This window comes from Tenrec ecaudatus, chromosome 15, assembly GCF_050624435.1.
Source record: "Tenrec ecaudatus isolate mTenEca1 chromosome 15, mTenEca1.hap1, whole genome shotgun sequence".
NCBI classification, from domain to species: domain Eukaryota; kingdom Metazoa; phylum Chordata; class Mammalia; order Afrosoricida; family Tenrecidae; genus Tenrec; species Tenrec ecaudatus.
This window is the reverse complement of record NC_134544.1, coordinates 18,396,754-18,410,512: the sequence shown is the minus strand read 5'-3', so window position 1 is coordinate 18,410,512 and position 13,759 is coordinate 18,396,754. Positions and strand designations below refer to the sequence as shown.

At 53.9% G+C, this 13,759-nt stretch overlaps 1 protein-coding gene across 5 annotated transcripts in view; it reads left to right on the top strand.

Moving 5' to 3' along the window:
- Positions 1–13,222, top strand: part of NEDD4L (NEDD4 like E3 ubiquitin protein ligase) — a 293,853-nt gene extending 280,631 nt beyond the window's left edge. For 3 of the 5 annotated variants that reach the window (XM_075533195.1, XM_075533196.1, XM_075533197.1), the window contains 6 exons: positions 1,935–1,995; positions 3,209–3,268; positions 4,589–4,696; positions 5,810–5,906; positions 7,270–7,342; positions 8,755–13,221. In XM_075533195.1, coding sequence (XP_075389310.1) covers positions 1,935–1,995; positions 3,209–3,268; positions 4,589–4,696; positions 5,810–5,906; positions 7,270–7,342; positions 8,755–8,857 — 502 coding nt within the window. In that variant the 3' untranslated portion in view covers positions 8,858–13,221. Of the gene's footprint in view, positions 1–1,934; positions 1,996–3,208; positions 3,269–4,588; positions 4,697–5,809; positions 5,907–7,269; positions 7,343–8,754 lie in introns of all 5 variants that reach the window. The other 2 variants (XM_075533194.1, XM_075533193.1) reach the window with 1 other exon arrangement.
- Positions 13,223–13,759: the final 537 nt, after the last annotated feature.

Below are 13,759 nucleotides of genomic sequence, written 5' to 3'. Positions count from 1 at the left end.
GGCTTCTCCTGGCTCGTGGATGCTGGCGAACAAGCAGTGGGATGACAAAGCAGAGACCGTGGGGAAACACAGGCTGGTGGTTGCGGAGGCCCCACGTGGGCTGAATTGAAGCCACCGTCGGGAGTCTGCTGACGGGTCCTGGGATCCGCAGGCTGCGCAACAAGAGACCGAGGAACCAGCTGCGGCAGACATTCAAGGGTCAACAAGGACTCAGTGGTTCTGCTTGGTCCCTCTCTCAAACAGAAAGATCTCATGACACCGGGGAGGTGACATCGGGCTGGGCTCCCGCCCCTGCCCTTAACCAGGAGCGTCTGGTCGGCTGAACTGCTCACCATCACATCTGCTTCCAGCTGGCAGTACTGAAACCCTAGGTGGCCCCAAGGTGCCCCGTTGCCATCTCAGACTTTGCTAGCTAGACCAGGGTGGGAGGGGCGGGGCAGTGCTGGTTCCCGAGTGCTGGCATCCACGGGTGGCCTGAGCGCCTGTTTGCACGCCTGCTCCCGGTCAGCATGTCCTCTCCTCTGAAACTGGCACGAAAACTTGAACGCAGAGAATCGGCCCAGGGCCCGAGCCACCTACCTGCGATGTACCGAGAAGAATAAACTCCTCTGAATTGAGAAGCGACGGAGGCTGTTGGGGCTCCCTCTGGACACCGTGGCAGAGTGTGACTGCCCCTAGAAGAAGCCCTTCCACCGTCCAGGTACAGCGAGCTTGTTCAGCTTGGTGACAGAAGAGGGACAATACGATGTCGTAGCACAGGTCCTTCAGTATCAAGTGCTGGCCTGCTCTGAACACGGAAGAGCTCGGGGGACACCTCTCAGATACCGTAGTCGTCACTAGGAAAGTACAGGTCTCCAGAGGCTCCTAAACAATGGTCCCCCCAACCCCACCGCCAAAAGTCCAAGAAATCTGATCCACAGGATCTCTGGCACGCATCATCCTTTGTCGGCAAGGTCCAAGGAATGCCACTAAAAATGATGGAGATGACCAGTTATTCCCGATGCCTGTCTTCTCCCAGGCGTTTGGCCCTGCAGCAGACCAGGCTTGGGAGGCCCGTTTCCATGGCGCTGACTTACGGAGAGGGGCCCCTTAGGACAAAGTCCTCGTGCTGTTTGCCGATGAAGTACCTCAGGACGGACTCCGCAGTGGACTCAGGAAAGCCTGCTGTACACTGGACACGGTCCCCGAGGAGGCTGTAGGGGCATCCTCCAGACATCCGCGTTAGGATGCTCCTGCCCATTTCCTGCTGATGGAGCTCACACGTGGGTGCACTCACAGAGTGTGAGCATGCAAGACTGCGGCAAAAATAGACTGCTCACTCCTCTCTCTAAAAACGCACCTCACGCGCCTGTTCATACCTGTGTTTACGTGCTCGGTAAAGCAGCGGGGAAGCAAAAAGAAAACTCGAGGTGGATGGGCACGGTGGCTGTAACACTGGTCTCAACACTGAGGAAGGCGCAGGGCCGGGCAGGGTGGCCTTCTCTTGCACACGGGGTGCTATAAACAGACTCAGGCACCGAACCGCAATGTGTGTGCGCCCTGTGGGGCTTCAGGAAGTTCGTGGCCAAGTCACCCCAAGATAATTGGGATATTTTTTCATGAACGGTTCAAAGCACCCATGTCTGTGTACAGATGTGTGGGTATACAAGTGCACACACACACACACACACACGTACTTCCCTACTCCATAGTTACAGGTAGAAAGCCACTTCGATAAGCACAGGCCTTGTTCTAGAGGAAAAGCAAAGCCAGGCAGCGTTATCCGGGGTCCTGGGTGCGAGTGGCCCGTTGGCTCTGATGGGACGGATGAGTAGGTTGTGTGGGTGCGGCAGCCGACCTCCCCTTGGGGACTGTGCCTTTGGCACGGCTGACACCGTGGAGGGAGGTGGGGGGCGTGTTGCTGGGCGTGGCCACAGCACTTTCTCTCTCCGCAGCCTCGTCATCCAGTGGAGATTCGTGAACAGGGTCCAGAAACAGATGAACGCCTTTCTGGAGGTGAGCTGGGCTGCCTGGGGACCTTGTTCTCCTCCTCCCGTGGCCTGCACTGGCCCTGCACTTCATGAAGGTGGTAGCAGTGGGGCCCTGGGGGGACGCTCAGGTGTGGCCAGCTCTGGCACTGGGTGGGGTCTCAGAGGTGTCTTGCTGCCCCAAAGCCACCTACCTTCCTTCCCTAAGTTAATTGTTTTCTGGCTTTTGCTTCTATCTTACCTCTTAATCTGCTTTTCCTGTTTATATCAGACTGTTCTGGAATAGAATCTGGAAGGCCAGCTTCTCCCCTTCACCCCCAACCTCCCACTCTTGAGGCTAGGACTATGCTCCTGACTTGTCAGTTGGGACCCATGGGGGCTAAAGGCGGCCACCTCTCTGCCTGCCGTCCCAGACCTCCTTCCTCAAGCTGCCTCGTTTTGTACCATGCACCCTTGGGTGACTTGCACTGTGTGAGCGGTGACACCTACACCTTCCACGATTAAGTCAGTCAAACCTGCAAAAGCCGGGGCCTGCCAGCAAAGGGGGTTTCCTGCACCCTGTCCAAAGTGGAAAATCCGTGAGACCTGGAAAGACGAGGCCTGCCGGCGTCTTCTGACTCTCACAGTCTCATGAGGCCACTTAACGTGTGTGAGAGGCCTCTGGTTGTAGTGCTGTCTAGTAATCTCATGGTTGGTAGTTCAAAACCACCAGCTGCTCCATGGGGTAAAGGTGAGGCCGTTCCTCCTGAAAAGAGTTAGGACCTCAGAAACGCTTTAAAGCAGCGGTTTTCAACCTGTAGGTCACCTGATTCACAGTAATAGCAAATTTACATTTATGTAGTAGCAACAAGAATAAGTTCATGGTGAGGGGTCACCGCAACATGAGGAGCTGTGTTAAAGGGTCGTGGCATTAGGAAGGCTGAGCACCACTGCTCTCCAGGGTAGCTATGACTCAGGAATGACTTGATGGCCCACCCACACCTTTCTGGGCCTTCAGATGGTGCTCAGCTGCTGCAGCCTTCCAGAGCCTTCTGTTTCACAACCTGCTGTTTTGCACCGTGAACGTCACTGACTGGTCATGGCTGGAAAATGTTTTGTTTGTTTTCCCTAAAGTGAAATTTGAACACGCTCGTCCCTAGCTAACAGAAAAATCTGTTTTCTCTTCAACACTTGTCTCTTTCAAAGGGGGAGCGGGGCATGTGTAGGGTGATTTTAATATCTTTTAAAACTTTCTATTTCAGGGCTTCACAGAACTGCTCCCCATTGATTTGATTAAGATTTTTGATGAGAACGAACTGGAGGTTTGTATTTCTGAACATCGTTTTATGTCTCATAGATAAAGGTATCTCACTTCCCTGGGCTCTGGAGGCCTCTGGAGCATGCTGTCCCGGGGACTGAGTTGTGATGGGTTCAGCCGCATGTCTCTGGGCCGTGGGGCTGGTGTGTGGCGGCTGGTTGGAGAGGAAGGAATCACAGACACAGCCATTGGAATGTTCTGCCCATGAGAAGCCGGCTCTGCTGACCTGGCTTGCGGTCTTACGCCCACAAGGCCAGCAAGCTGCGTCATGTAAAACTGAGGTTTCAGCAGCCAGTGGATATCCAACCTTGCTTGGCCAGGGCTTCTGAGCGGCCTCTCCATCCCTGGGCACCCGAGGTGGGGTAAGCTTCTCCTAGGGGCCAGACACCAGCTATCTCCCTGTGCTGAGTAAGGAAAAACACCAGCAGCAAAGAGTACAGTCATTCTCCATCCCTGCCCCTCTGTGTTGACTGAGGTGAGAGTGAGCCACCTGAGAGCGAGCTACGGCTGTTCCTCGCTGCCTTTGTGTTGAGAGAAGCAGCAGGAGGAGCGAGGAGGGGTCTTTGGTGAGACTCCCTAAGCCATCTAAGCCCCATCCTTGAAGCACTTCTATCTTAAAACAGAATCTTGACAGTAGATGGTCGCCTAGGGACCCCACAGGGTGAGCCTGCGAGAAGTGGGTGGCCTCGCCCACTCACCCAGGGTCTAGGCTCTGGTTAACATCACCTCCATTTTGTCCCAGTGCCTGGCAAGGAGAGCCTGACCCCACCCCCACCCCACCCCACCCCACCGGGGGAAGCCTTCCCTGTCAGAAGGCTGCATCGTTGGAAACTCAGACCCACATGATGGGTCAGAGAACACAGCTCAGTGCAAAGATGCCTGACTGGGTGGGGGCAATTTCTCACCCCACTCCATTGAGCTCTGGAAGATGTGGCCTTGCTATCACTTGCATGGACGCTCTGCTGTTGGGGACACCTACTCTCAGACATGGAGACAAAGGACCACATAGAAGGGACACACTAGCCAGGGAGAGTGGGTATGTTCGTGGAGCGTTAAGACTGTGCACAAAAGTGAAGGCGAGAGGGGTGGGGGAGAGGGTTGACAGGCAGCTCTCATTTCCAACATGCAGCGTTGCAGCCGCCTTCTGTATCCTCCGCTGTCTCTGGTCCCGTGACAGGTAAAATTGGGAGCACACTGCCACCTCCGCTTGTTTCTGTGCGTTGCTTTGCCCAGAGGCAAGACGCTGGCTTTGAGGAAAAGTCCGCCCCCAGTGCGGGACTCTTCCCCTCCTGCCCCGTTGACACCTGCTCGTTGTTCTCTCTAGTTGCTGATGTGCGGGCTTGGTGACGTGGACGTGAACGACTGGAGACAGCATTCCATCTACAAAAACGGCTACTGCCCCAACCACCCCGTCATCCAGTGGTTCTGGAAGGTGAGCACCCTGGCCCTGTTGTGGCACACGCCTCGGGCTCACTCCATGGCCTGGGCTGCCCTTCATAGCCTCACTTGGGGACCTGTGCTGGGACTGCATGTGGACTCTGGGAGCGAAGGGGCAACAAGCGCACCCTGCTTTGCGCATCATGAGGACACAGCCCCACCTTGACACAGCTGCTCCTTAGCACCACCCGCCGGCTTTGCTCCCTGGCTCGTGCATGCGCACTGCCCTGGAGGACCTGGAGATGGGGGTTTCTGAGAATGCGAGCTTTGGAACTAGTCCACCCCACTAAGAAAGGACAGCAGGCTTACTCCGGGAGTGTCCAGATTTGGGACCTACTTTTCCCAAGATGCTGTGGTTTGGTTTGGTTTGGTTTTGATGATTCTCCCCCCCCCCCCCGCCCCCAACTTTTCTGGTTCATTCCAACCAATATTTTGAGCTTTGTGTCTTTCTTGAAAGACAGTCAGTTTGATTTTTCTGTCTTGGTACCATTTTCATTCTCCCCAACTGAGGAGGGAGGTGGCATTGACTTGGAGACTCCAACTGGCTCTAAAAGTCAAGGTTGTTGTTTTTAAATATGGCTGGCTGGTTACATTCAGAAAGGAAACCATTCGTGTGGATTTCTGAAATGGAGCGAGAGTAAAGGATCAAGTTCTTCGTCTGCCCTCTGAGTTGGCTCCTTTTTGTTTCTATGACCGCTCAGATACATTATCGGTACAGCCACCTCCATTCCTGGGCACATCCAAACCTGGAAGAGACAGATTATTCCGGGGTCTCTTTTAAGTGTTACGTTAGAGACTTTGTCAACACGTGAAACCCCATCTCATGTTCCCATAGCCTGAGTCTCCCCTGCCTGGGTGCCTCTGTGAAGCTGTTTACCTTTGGCTTGCCCACCAACATGCAGGAACACAACAAACATGATGCCATCAGAGAGGTGGCTTTGTATGTCATGCATTTGGACGGCTTGGCAGGAGGGGGGGCAGACCCTGGGATCCTCTGGGGCTAGAGGGGGGCGGGTGGGATGGTCATCTTCAGAATGTGCCCTCCTGTAGCTCTGGCGTCTCCTTCCCACGTGTGTGCCGCACTGACCTCCTGGCCCTCCCTCTGCAGGCGGTGCTGCTGATGGACGCCGAGAAGCGCATCCGGTTACTGCAGTTTGTCACAGGGACGTCCCGCGTGCCCATGAACGGGTTTGCCGAGCTTTATGGTGAGCTGGATGGGTGCGACCTTGCCTCCTGGGCCCCTAGACACGGCGCCGGCGCCTCTCATGATACAGTGGCCCGGCACACCTGCACATAGGACCGTCTGGGCTTTATCTTTCTGCACCCGGCTTAGGAGCGTGCATTCCAGGGGAGGGTGCAGAGCCCAACTTGCTGATAGACTCCTTCTCAGGTGTTCACTCGGCCTACGGACAAAGATTGATTTATAAAACTACTGGCGATAAAAGGCCAATAATAATGACCATGAAAAGGCCGAAATCAATTTAGGTCATTGCTGAGCCGACTTGCTAGACTGGCACCCGCAGTGTAAGTTGGGGACGACGTGTGGGTCCCCAGCCAGGTGTGTTAGCCCAGGTGGACTAGAGAAACAAATCCAGGGACGCCCATGTGTGTATAAGAAAGAGCTTTTATCAAAGAGTAATTGTATATTGAGGAAAGCATCCCAGTCCAGATCAAGCCCATCAGTCTGATGTGATCCCATATGCCAGATATTAGTCCATAGATTCCTCTTCAGACTCAGGCAGCACATGCAATGAGGCCGAATGCAGGAAGATCGCAGGCCAGTGGGTGCAAAGTCTTGGATCCAGTGGCGGTGGATGCATGTCCAGGGCCCTGGCTTCCATCAGTGTGCCTCCATGTGGCTTGTCAACTGGAATGTAACGCTGAGAGGGAGAGTGTGTCCCCGCCTCCAGAGAGGAAGAGAAGCATCAGGAGGCCACGCCCCTAAGGAGGCACCAGGCTGTGGCCTGATTGACAGGCTAGACTCCACCCCTTCATTCTTCCTTACCAAGTTGACGTGAAATTGTCTAACACATCCTCTGCATAGGGCTTGTCCACCCACACTCGCAGGGGCGGGGAGGGGGGCGCACAAGGTTGGGCGTCTGTTTCATTTCTATTTTGCTTTTTGGTGCACCTTTAAAAACTAGGTTTTAGAGAACCGTCAGGTGAGTGTAAGCAGGTTTAAGTTTAAAAGGCCCCTTCTCCTCCAAGAGGCAGGATTCTACTGGCCCCAGTGGAGGGTTGTTTGTTTTTTTTGTATGTCTGTTTATTTCACATCGTTCTTTCTGTTCTGTAAAACGAAGGTCGTACTTCATTTTCTTTTTACCCCAAAAGTTGCATAGCCTGCCTGCAGCCCCAAATTCGGTGAGTGGTAAGCATGTGCCACCCTCCGGTGACTTCCATCGTCCAGCGTCTGTTGTAGGTCAGGACGAGCTGGGGGCACACTCCGCCTGACTGCTGTCCCTGCAGAGCGGGACGCCCTCTTCCCTCTCTCTGAATCTGTGCCCTTGAAGGAAGGCCCCCCTCACCCTACACAGAGGTTAATTGTTTTTTGTACCCTTTTCCCTCCAGGTTCCAATGGGCCTCAGCTGTTTACAATCGAGCAATGGGGCAGCCCTGAAAAGCTGCCCCGAGCTCACACCTGGTGAGTGGCAGGCAGCAGCCTTGTGTGGGGCGGGGCTGGGGCTGCGGAGGGCCCCACTTCCTGCCATCAGTGGTGCCATGGAGTCCGTTCTCGCTCTCAGAGGGCCCACGGGCCGGAGCACGGCTGCCCCATTGGGTTTGCATGGCCGTAATCTATAGGGAAGCAGATGGTCAGGTCTTTCCATCAGCCACGTGGTCAACCATTGCACTGCCAGGGAACTGGTTCATCCAGGGGTGTGTACGATTCACCATATCCCTGGGAAGCACATGGAGATTCTCAGCCAGGGGTTCAAAGCCCGGGCAGCACTAAAGCCAAAACCCAGACCCACTGCCATCATGTCAATTCCTACTCATAGTGAGGCTCTCTGTGTGTTCTCCGAGGCTGTAAACCTTTACGAAAACAGGAAGCCTCATCTTTCTCCCCAGGAGTGGCTGGTGGATTTGAACCACCATCTCTAAGGTTAGTAGTCCTGCATTTACCTGACACCACTACCGGGGTTCCTAGGCAACATTCAGAAACCTCAAAGGAGGATTTTAACAGACTCGGTGAGTTTGGCATGGAAAGGGTTACACCCTCCCTTAACAAGCCCCACAGCCTGTGGGTTGATTCCATGACCCAGCAGGACAGAGTACAGTTGTACAGACCCCCATCTGCCCTGTCGGTCTGGAGAGCTGACTTTTCCCTATGGCTTTAAGACCATAGGGTGGGGCAGCTCCCAGCCCATGTGCCAGTTCAGTTGGTTGGAGCGAAGGTTAAAACAAACCTGCAGGGACCTTGCCTTTGAAAAGTTTCTCCTGCCTCCATGGCGGTGAGGGGTGCAGGGAGCCTCAGGGTCTGCCAGGTGGCCCAAGGCCCAGGTGGAGCTGGGGCGTGGCTGTCATCGGCAGCCCTCATTGATGTTGTTTGAGCAGCAGTCCTGAGCCCTGTTCTCCCCGACCCCACTCCAGTGCACACAGGTTTTTGTGCTTGGCTCTTCAGGGAGCCAGGGGGTGGGCTGGGCCCTCCTGCTGCACCCATGTGCTTCAGCTACGGCTAGACTGTGGTGCTGCCACAACTCACTCTCAGACTCAGCTTCTGTGCTCAGCCCTGGCAGTGCTGTGGGAAACCCCCCCCCCTGCCAAGAGAGCTTGACTGAGCCCACCCCTCCAGCTTCAGCCCTGAGGCTTTAAAAGCTCCCCCATGAGCTTTTTCCCCCAGGGATCCAGAGCTCACTGGATGTGACCAGCCCATTAGTGAGGGTTGTCTTTTGATGCTTAGAACTGTGTCATGGACAAAGACTTGGGAAGAACCCTCCAGCCCACCTGGCCAGCAGGCCCCTTTTGCCACAGGGGAAGATGTCCGAGGATCTTGGGGGGTGGGGGAGAGGAAGTCCCAGCCTCTTTTCACCCCCACGTTTTGTCTCCCTGTCGCAGCTTTAATCGCCTTGACTTACCTCCATACGAAACCTTCGAAGATTTACGAGAGAAGCTTCTCATGGCCGTGGAAAACGCTCAAGGATTCGAAGGGGTGGATTAAGCACCCCGGCCTTGGGGTGGTGGTCCGTCAAGCAAGTTCTGCTTGCACATTTGCATTTGCCCGACAGACTTTTGCAGAGACAGCGACGGGCGAGCAGTGGGCGCCGCAAGGCTCTGAGGCGGCTCCTTCTCCTGCAGACCCGCCTGCCCGGGTTCCGGCGCCAACCGTCCCTGCGCGGGCAGGCTGACCCCCGTCACCACCTCAGCCCCTGGGCTGGTTGACACGTACACTCATCACATTTCAGGAGGACTTCGTCTATTTATGTCCTGCCTCTGTAGGCAAAGCCCTTTTAATAAATATTTTACATACTTTCTACTGACCATGAATGGAATCAATCACTGACTCGACAGGTACAGTATTACAGCTCATGTTTACTTTTTTAACTGATTTCCACCGATTTGCCGCTTTGATGTCGTGACAATTAACAATGTCGTCTCCTGTGTTTGGAAAGTGAGCTTTTTTCCCCTCTCCCCACTCCCTTTTTTCTTTTTCTTCTTTTTTCCTACTGCTTCCTATCGGCGAGCTTTTTATTGTGGAAGCCCTTTGACACGCCCAGCGCCTGAATCAGAAGACCGCTTTTTTTGTCCAGAGATTTTTCTGCCGACCAAGTCCTCCCCGAGACTCTTCCTTCGAATATTAGGCCTCACGAGAGCCATGTTCTCTTCCCTGCCCAGAGAGGGGAGCTCAAACGGAACCTTACACATTTGGGCTCTGTTCTGTTTTGTTTCTGTTCGTGCAAATGTGTAGCGTGCGGCCACGGGGGCCGAGAGGATTGTAACACCGAGTGACAAACCTTGTGCTGACTCAGAGGGACTCATGCCCTTCCTCCTGACGAGGCATTCCGTGTGTAATGACACACTGCACACAGGCTCGGACTGCCCAGCCCTTCCTCGCCCTGTACAGCCATCCTTTCTTCCTGCTGCCTCCTTGCTGCCCGCCCCGGGGAGATGTTCTGGATGGCGCCGGGCGCCCTACCGATTGGAAGCCGTGGAAGCCAGATCCAGTCTGAGCTCCCGTTTCTCCACCTTTGCTGAAGGTCACTCGGAAGGCATTCTGAGTGCTACTCGGAGGTCAAGTGTCTAGTCCCGTTCTCATTGTGTCTGTCGCCATGTTGCCTGTGATGGTTTCTTCTCACCACGTGCACACCTTTCCCGGGGACAGCTGGCTGCCGGCCGACGATGTAGGAGACCTGGATGGAAAGCAGGGGCCTCTGAAAACGATTGTCCTGCAAGGTGACCTCAACTGCCGAGATGTATTTCATAGACACGTCACCATGTTTTGTGACTGTGCCGTGTTGCATGCGTGAACACTGTGGACTGAGCTGCACCTGTGTGCTGGGCGGGAGAGAGACCACCTGGCTTGCCTCTGGCGTCTGGTGGTTTTGTTGTTGGTGGCTTGGGGTCAGGGGCACCAACCGGCGTGGCTCTCTGTCTCTGGGGACACCCATGAAATGTATGTGACAGGATCCAGTCATGTTCCCAAGAATGCCTGAGATGCTCTTGTTTCCCAGGTCATGTGAGCCCTCTGACTCTCAACCCTGTCCTGGAAGGTGAGGGATGCTGGAGAGAGGGTCTCTTGACAGTCATTGACCAGACAGGACAAAAAGATTGGGGGGGGGGGGGGGAGTGTCTGGGAGACTCCATAGAGGAATTGTCTGAGGGGCATAGAGGCTTGAGAGAAGGTGGCTTCCACAAAGCCAGGCACTGACTCCCCTTTCCTATTGGCTTTAAAGCACCCAGTGGCAGTCAGAAAACTAAAGTATCACGTCCTTATCAAGAAAAAGATTGCTCAATGGTTTTTTCCCCATCCAGGTGAGACTTTCTGTCCTATGACCAAGGAAGCTTGATGCCTCAGATTTTTTTTTTAAAAACTGTTCATGATCCTCATAGCCCAGAAAGTCATCTTGTTGGGAATCGTGCCAAAAACCCGGGTTTTGAGCAGTGTGCCGTGATGGCCTTGGAGAGAGAATGACACTACAGTGCCTAGTCCATTCCGGCCATTGCACGTCCTCCAGGGGCTGAGTGCCCGCTGCGATTCCATGAAGGGAACGCTCAGAAAATAAGGTCCAGCAGCATCAGAAGCATGAAGGAGAGCGTCCAAACCAGAAGCCGGTGAGACTGACCAGAACCCAGTCCCATGAGAGCACAGTCCAGTGCCTCTGCCCCTCTGTGACACTGATGTGACAGCTTCCTTATACTGCTGAGCTTGGGGCCCTTAAAAGCCTGGGTGATGTTCAGTCTCTCAGATAGCAAGGATTTCTTTGCATTTCCCCCTTAGTCTGAAATAAACATCGACCTTGTTTCCACTAAGTCTTGACTGGTTCTCGCCCACTCCATGATGTAATTGCAGGGAGCTGTGGAGAAGAGGCGGGGACTAAAGAGACTGGCCACCTCCTGGGCATCGGCTGCCTGCCCTCTGGGGTCCTTTAAGCCACAGCAGGGCGGTCACCTGTTTCTTGAGTTCGCTCTTCATGAGCAGCTGTGTGTGGAAGGACTGGACTCTGACTTGGGGCTGAAGGAGGACATTCCAAAGCTGGCCTGATGGGGCCCCGTGAGTGCAGACGTCCTGAAACTTCCTCTCCCCACCTCTGCCTGGATTCTCTGGAGCAGTGTTTGCGCTGCCACCCGGCTGCCCCTGCAACAGGGCACGATGGGACGTTTGGCTATTTGCAAATGATATGCCAATTCTAACCTTTTTTTTCTCCTGAAATGTGGCCAGGGTCAACTTTTCTGTAGCAGGGCTTTTAAGAAGTAGCTAGAACATCATGTTGGGTTTTTTGTTCTCCAGGTCCTTTGTCAGTGCCCTCGGAGAGTCCCCAAGGTCCGGAGTTTCCAACCACTCTAAGGACGCAGTGACAGAGTGGGGGGAGGGGCCATCCGAACTCCTCTCTGTATCACATCTCAAAGCAAATCAAACAGACACCCAGAGAGCCAAGCCCGTAAGCTCCCATCACCAGGGGTGGATGGTTTGACTGGGCTGGGATTTCCCTGCCCGTCCTGGGTCTCTGGAGTTTCCACATCTGTCAAGAGAGGAGGCGTGGCTCCATCCCAGAGCCCCTCCCACCAGGCTAGCTCCCCACCCTCCTCCTGGCCCTGACTCGCCCCATTCCCTGAGGGAGAGGCTGGCTGTGCTGTCTGGGGTGGTCCTTTCACTTGCCAGCAGGAGGTGCTGCTGAGCAGGGTAACCAGCAGGTGGCTTGCTCCCCACCCCTAGGCACTACCTCTGACCTTCAGGCTCTAGGGTCCCTCCTGAGAAATCTTATCAAAACTGCCAATTCCATGCATTTAAAAAATTCCTGACAAAACCCCCACTTTGTACTCGAGATTTTAAAACGGGAGCGGGGGGAAGAATGGACCACTTTTTGTGTTTTTTATTTTTGTTTTTAAGCCTTAATGTATGGATACACACTCGCCCCAGTCCTAGATATTGTCCAGTGTTGTCAGGAAATACTGTGGCCAGGGTCAGGTCTCAGAGGAGAGGGGTAGCTCTGTCTGGAGTCATAAGGAGACCTCTCTGCAGACACCCTTCAGAGCCCACCTGGTGGGAAGGGGCAGGTTTTTGTGGTCGCTGAGTTACCATGTGTGAGGAAGCCCCTGCCTTTGCCAGTGGTGCCAGCTTCTGGGGGACTCGGTTCTCAGCTTTGTGTGGGGCGTGCTGAGGACATGATGCTGTCCCTGCCACCTGGGGGGGTCAGTTTGCTCCTCTTGCCCCCCAACTCCTTCACAGGAACTTTCATGGTTTGCCGTGTGCTAACGTTTTTCTCCCTTCACTACTATGGATGTAAAAATATATATACATATGTACGTACACACACTGTCCAAATAGATATGTATATATTTACATAGCATCTTTTATGCCTGAGTAATCTGGTTTCAAGGGGGAGTGTGCTTTCAATCCCTTCTGGAATGTTCTGCAAGCTGAACCTCGGAGCCTGCGGGTCGGGGCCCTGAGAACAGGCTTCATTCAGGGTCTACCTTGGCACAAAACGTCAGGAGGGGCCGGGAAACAGCGGCGGCTTTCTAGGTGAAGAGAGTTTCAAGCATTCCAAATGAATTCTTGGTACTTTGTGACTTTTTATTAGAAACCACCTCCCACTAGGAAGCCAAGTACCGTGTGATACACTGGTTAAAAACTAAAATCAAACCAGGCATGCTCATTTTCAACAGTCGGAAGAGCTTTAAATTATGGCAACATCCGATAACACCAGGGGCGGGGGCAACATTTTAAGGACAAATTCAACCACCCCCTCCCTTTGTTTTTCCGAGATCCGGAGAGAAACTGTTTGTTTTCCTGGTGGCAAAAGAATCGTGTGATAAAATGAAGTCGCTGTAATAAAATGACACAACTTGTCAGATATTTAATAAAGAATTGAAGCTGGAGCATTTTCTACAGCCAGTGTTCTGGGGCATCTGATTCGAATCGAAGCCCATTCGCCGCTGCCCATCCTAGCAGTCTTGACACTAGGGAGGCCTGTAGGTACCCATGTGCCCGACTCCATCGCGCACCCCCACCCCCGCCCCCAGCAGCTCCCCCTTCTAAAAACACCATCTAAATCTGCCCCAACACGTCCTAATGAGGGAACTTTGGGAACTTCATGGGAAAATGCTCTTCTAATTTTATTCCAGCTTTCCACTAACTTTTAAGCCCCCTCAGGAGAATATCCAATTGTTTTCCATCTGTTTTCATTACAGTCGAGAATTAGTGCGTTTGTTCGAGACTTGGGCCCCCCCGTATTTGTCTGTTCCTAAGACGGGGGTCTTACTCCGGCATTGATACAGCCTGCCCTCCCTTGCGTGTGTGACAGGTAACTAGAGACCGAATGGAACAATACCTGGGAGGTTCCCGTGAACATACACGCTGTAAATTCCAAAGGCTGGGAGATGGGGTCTACCCGGAGGCGCC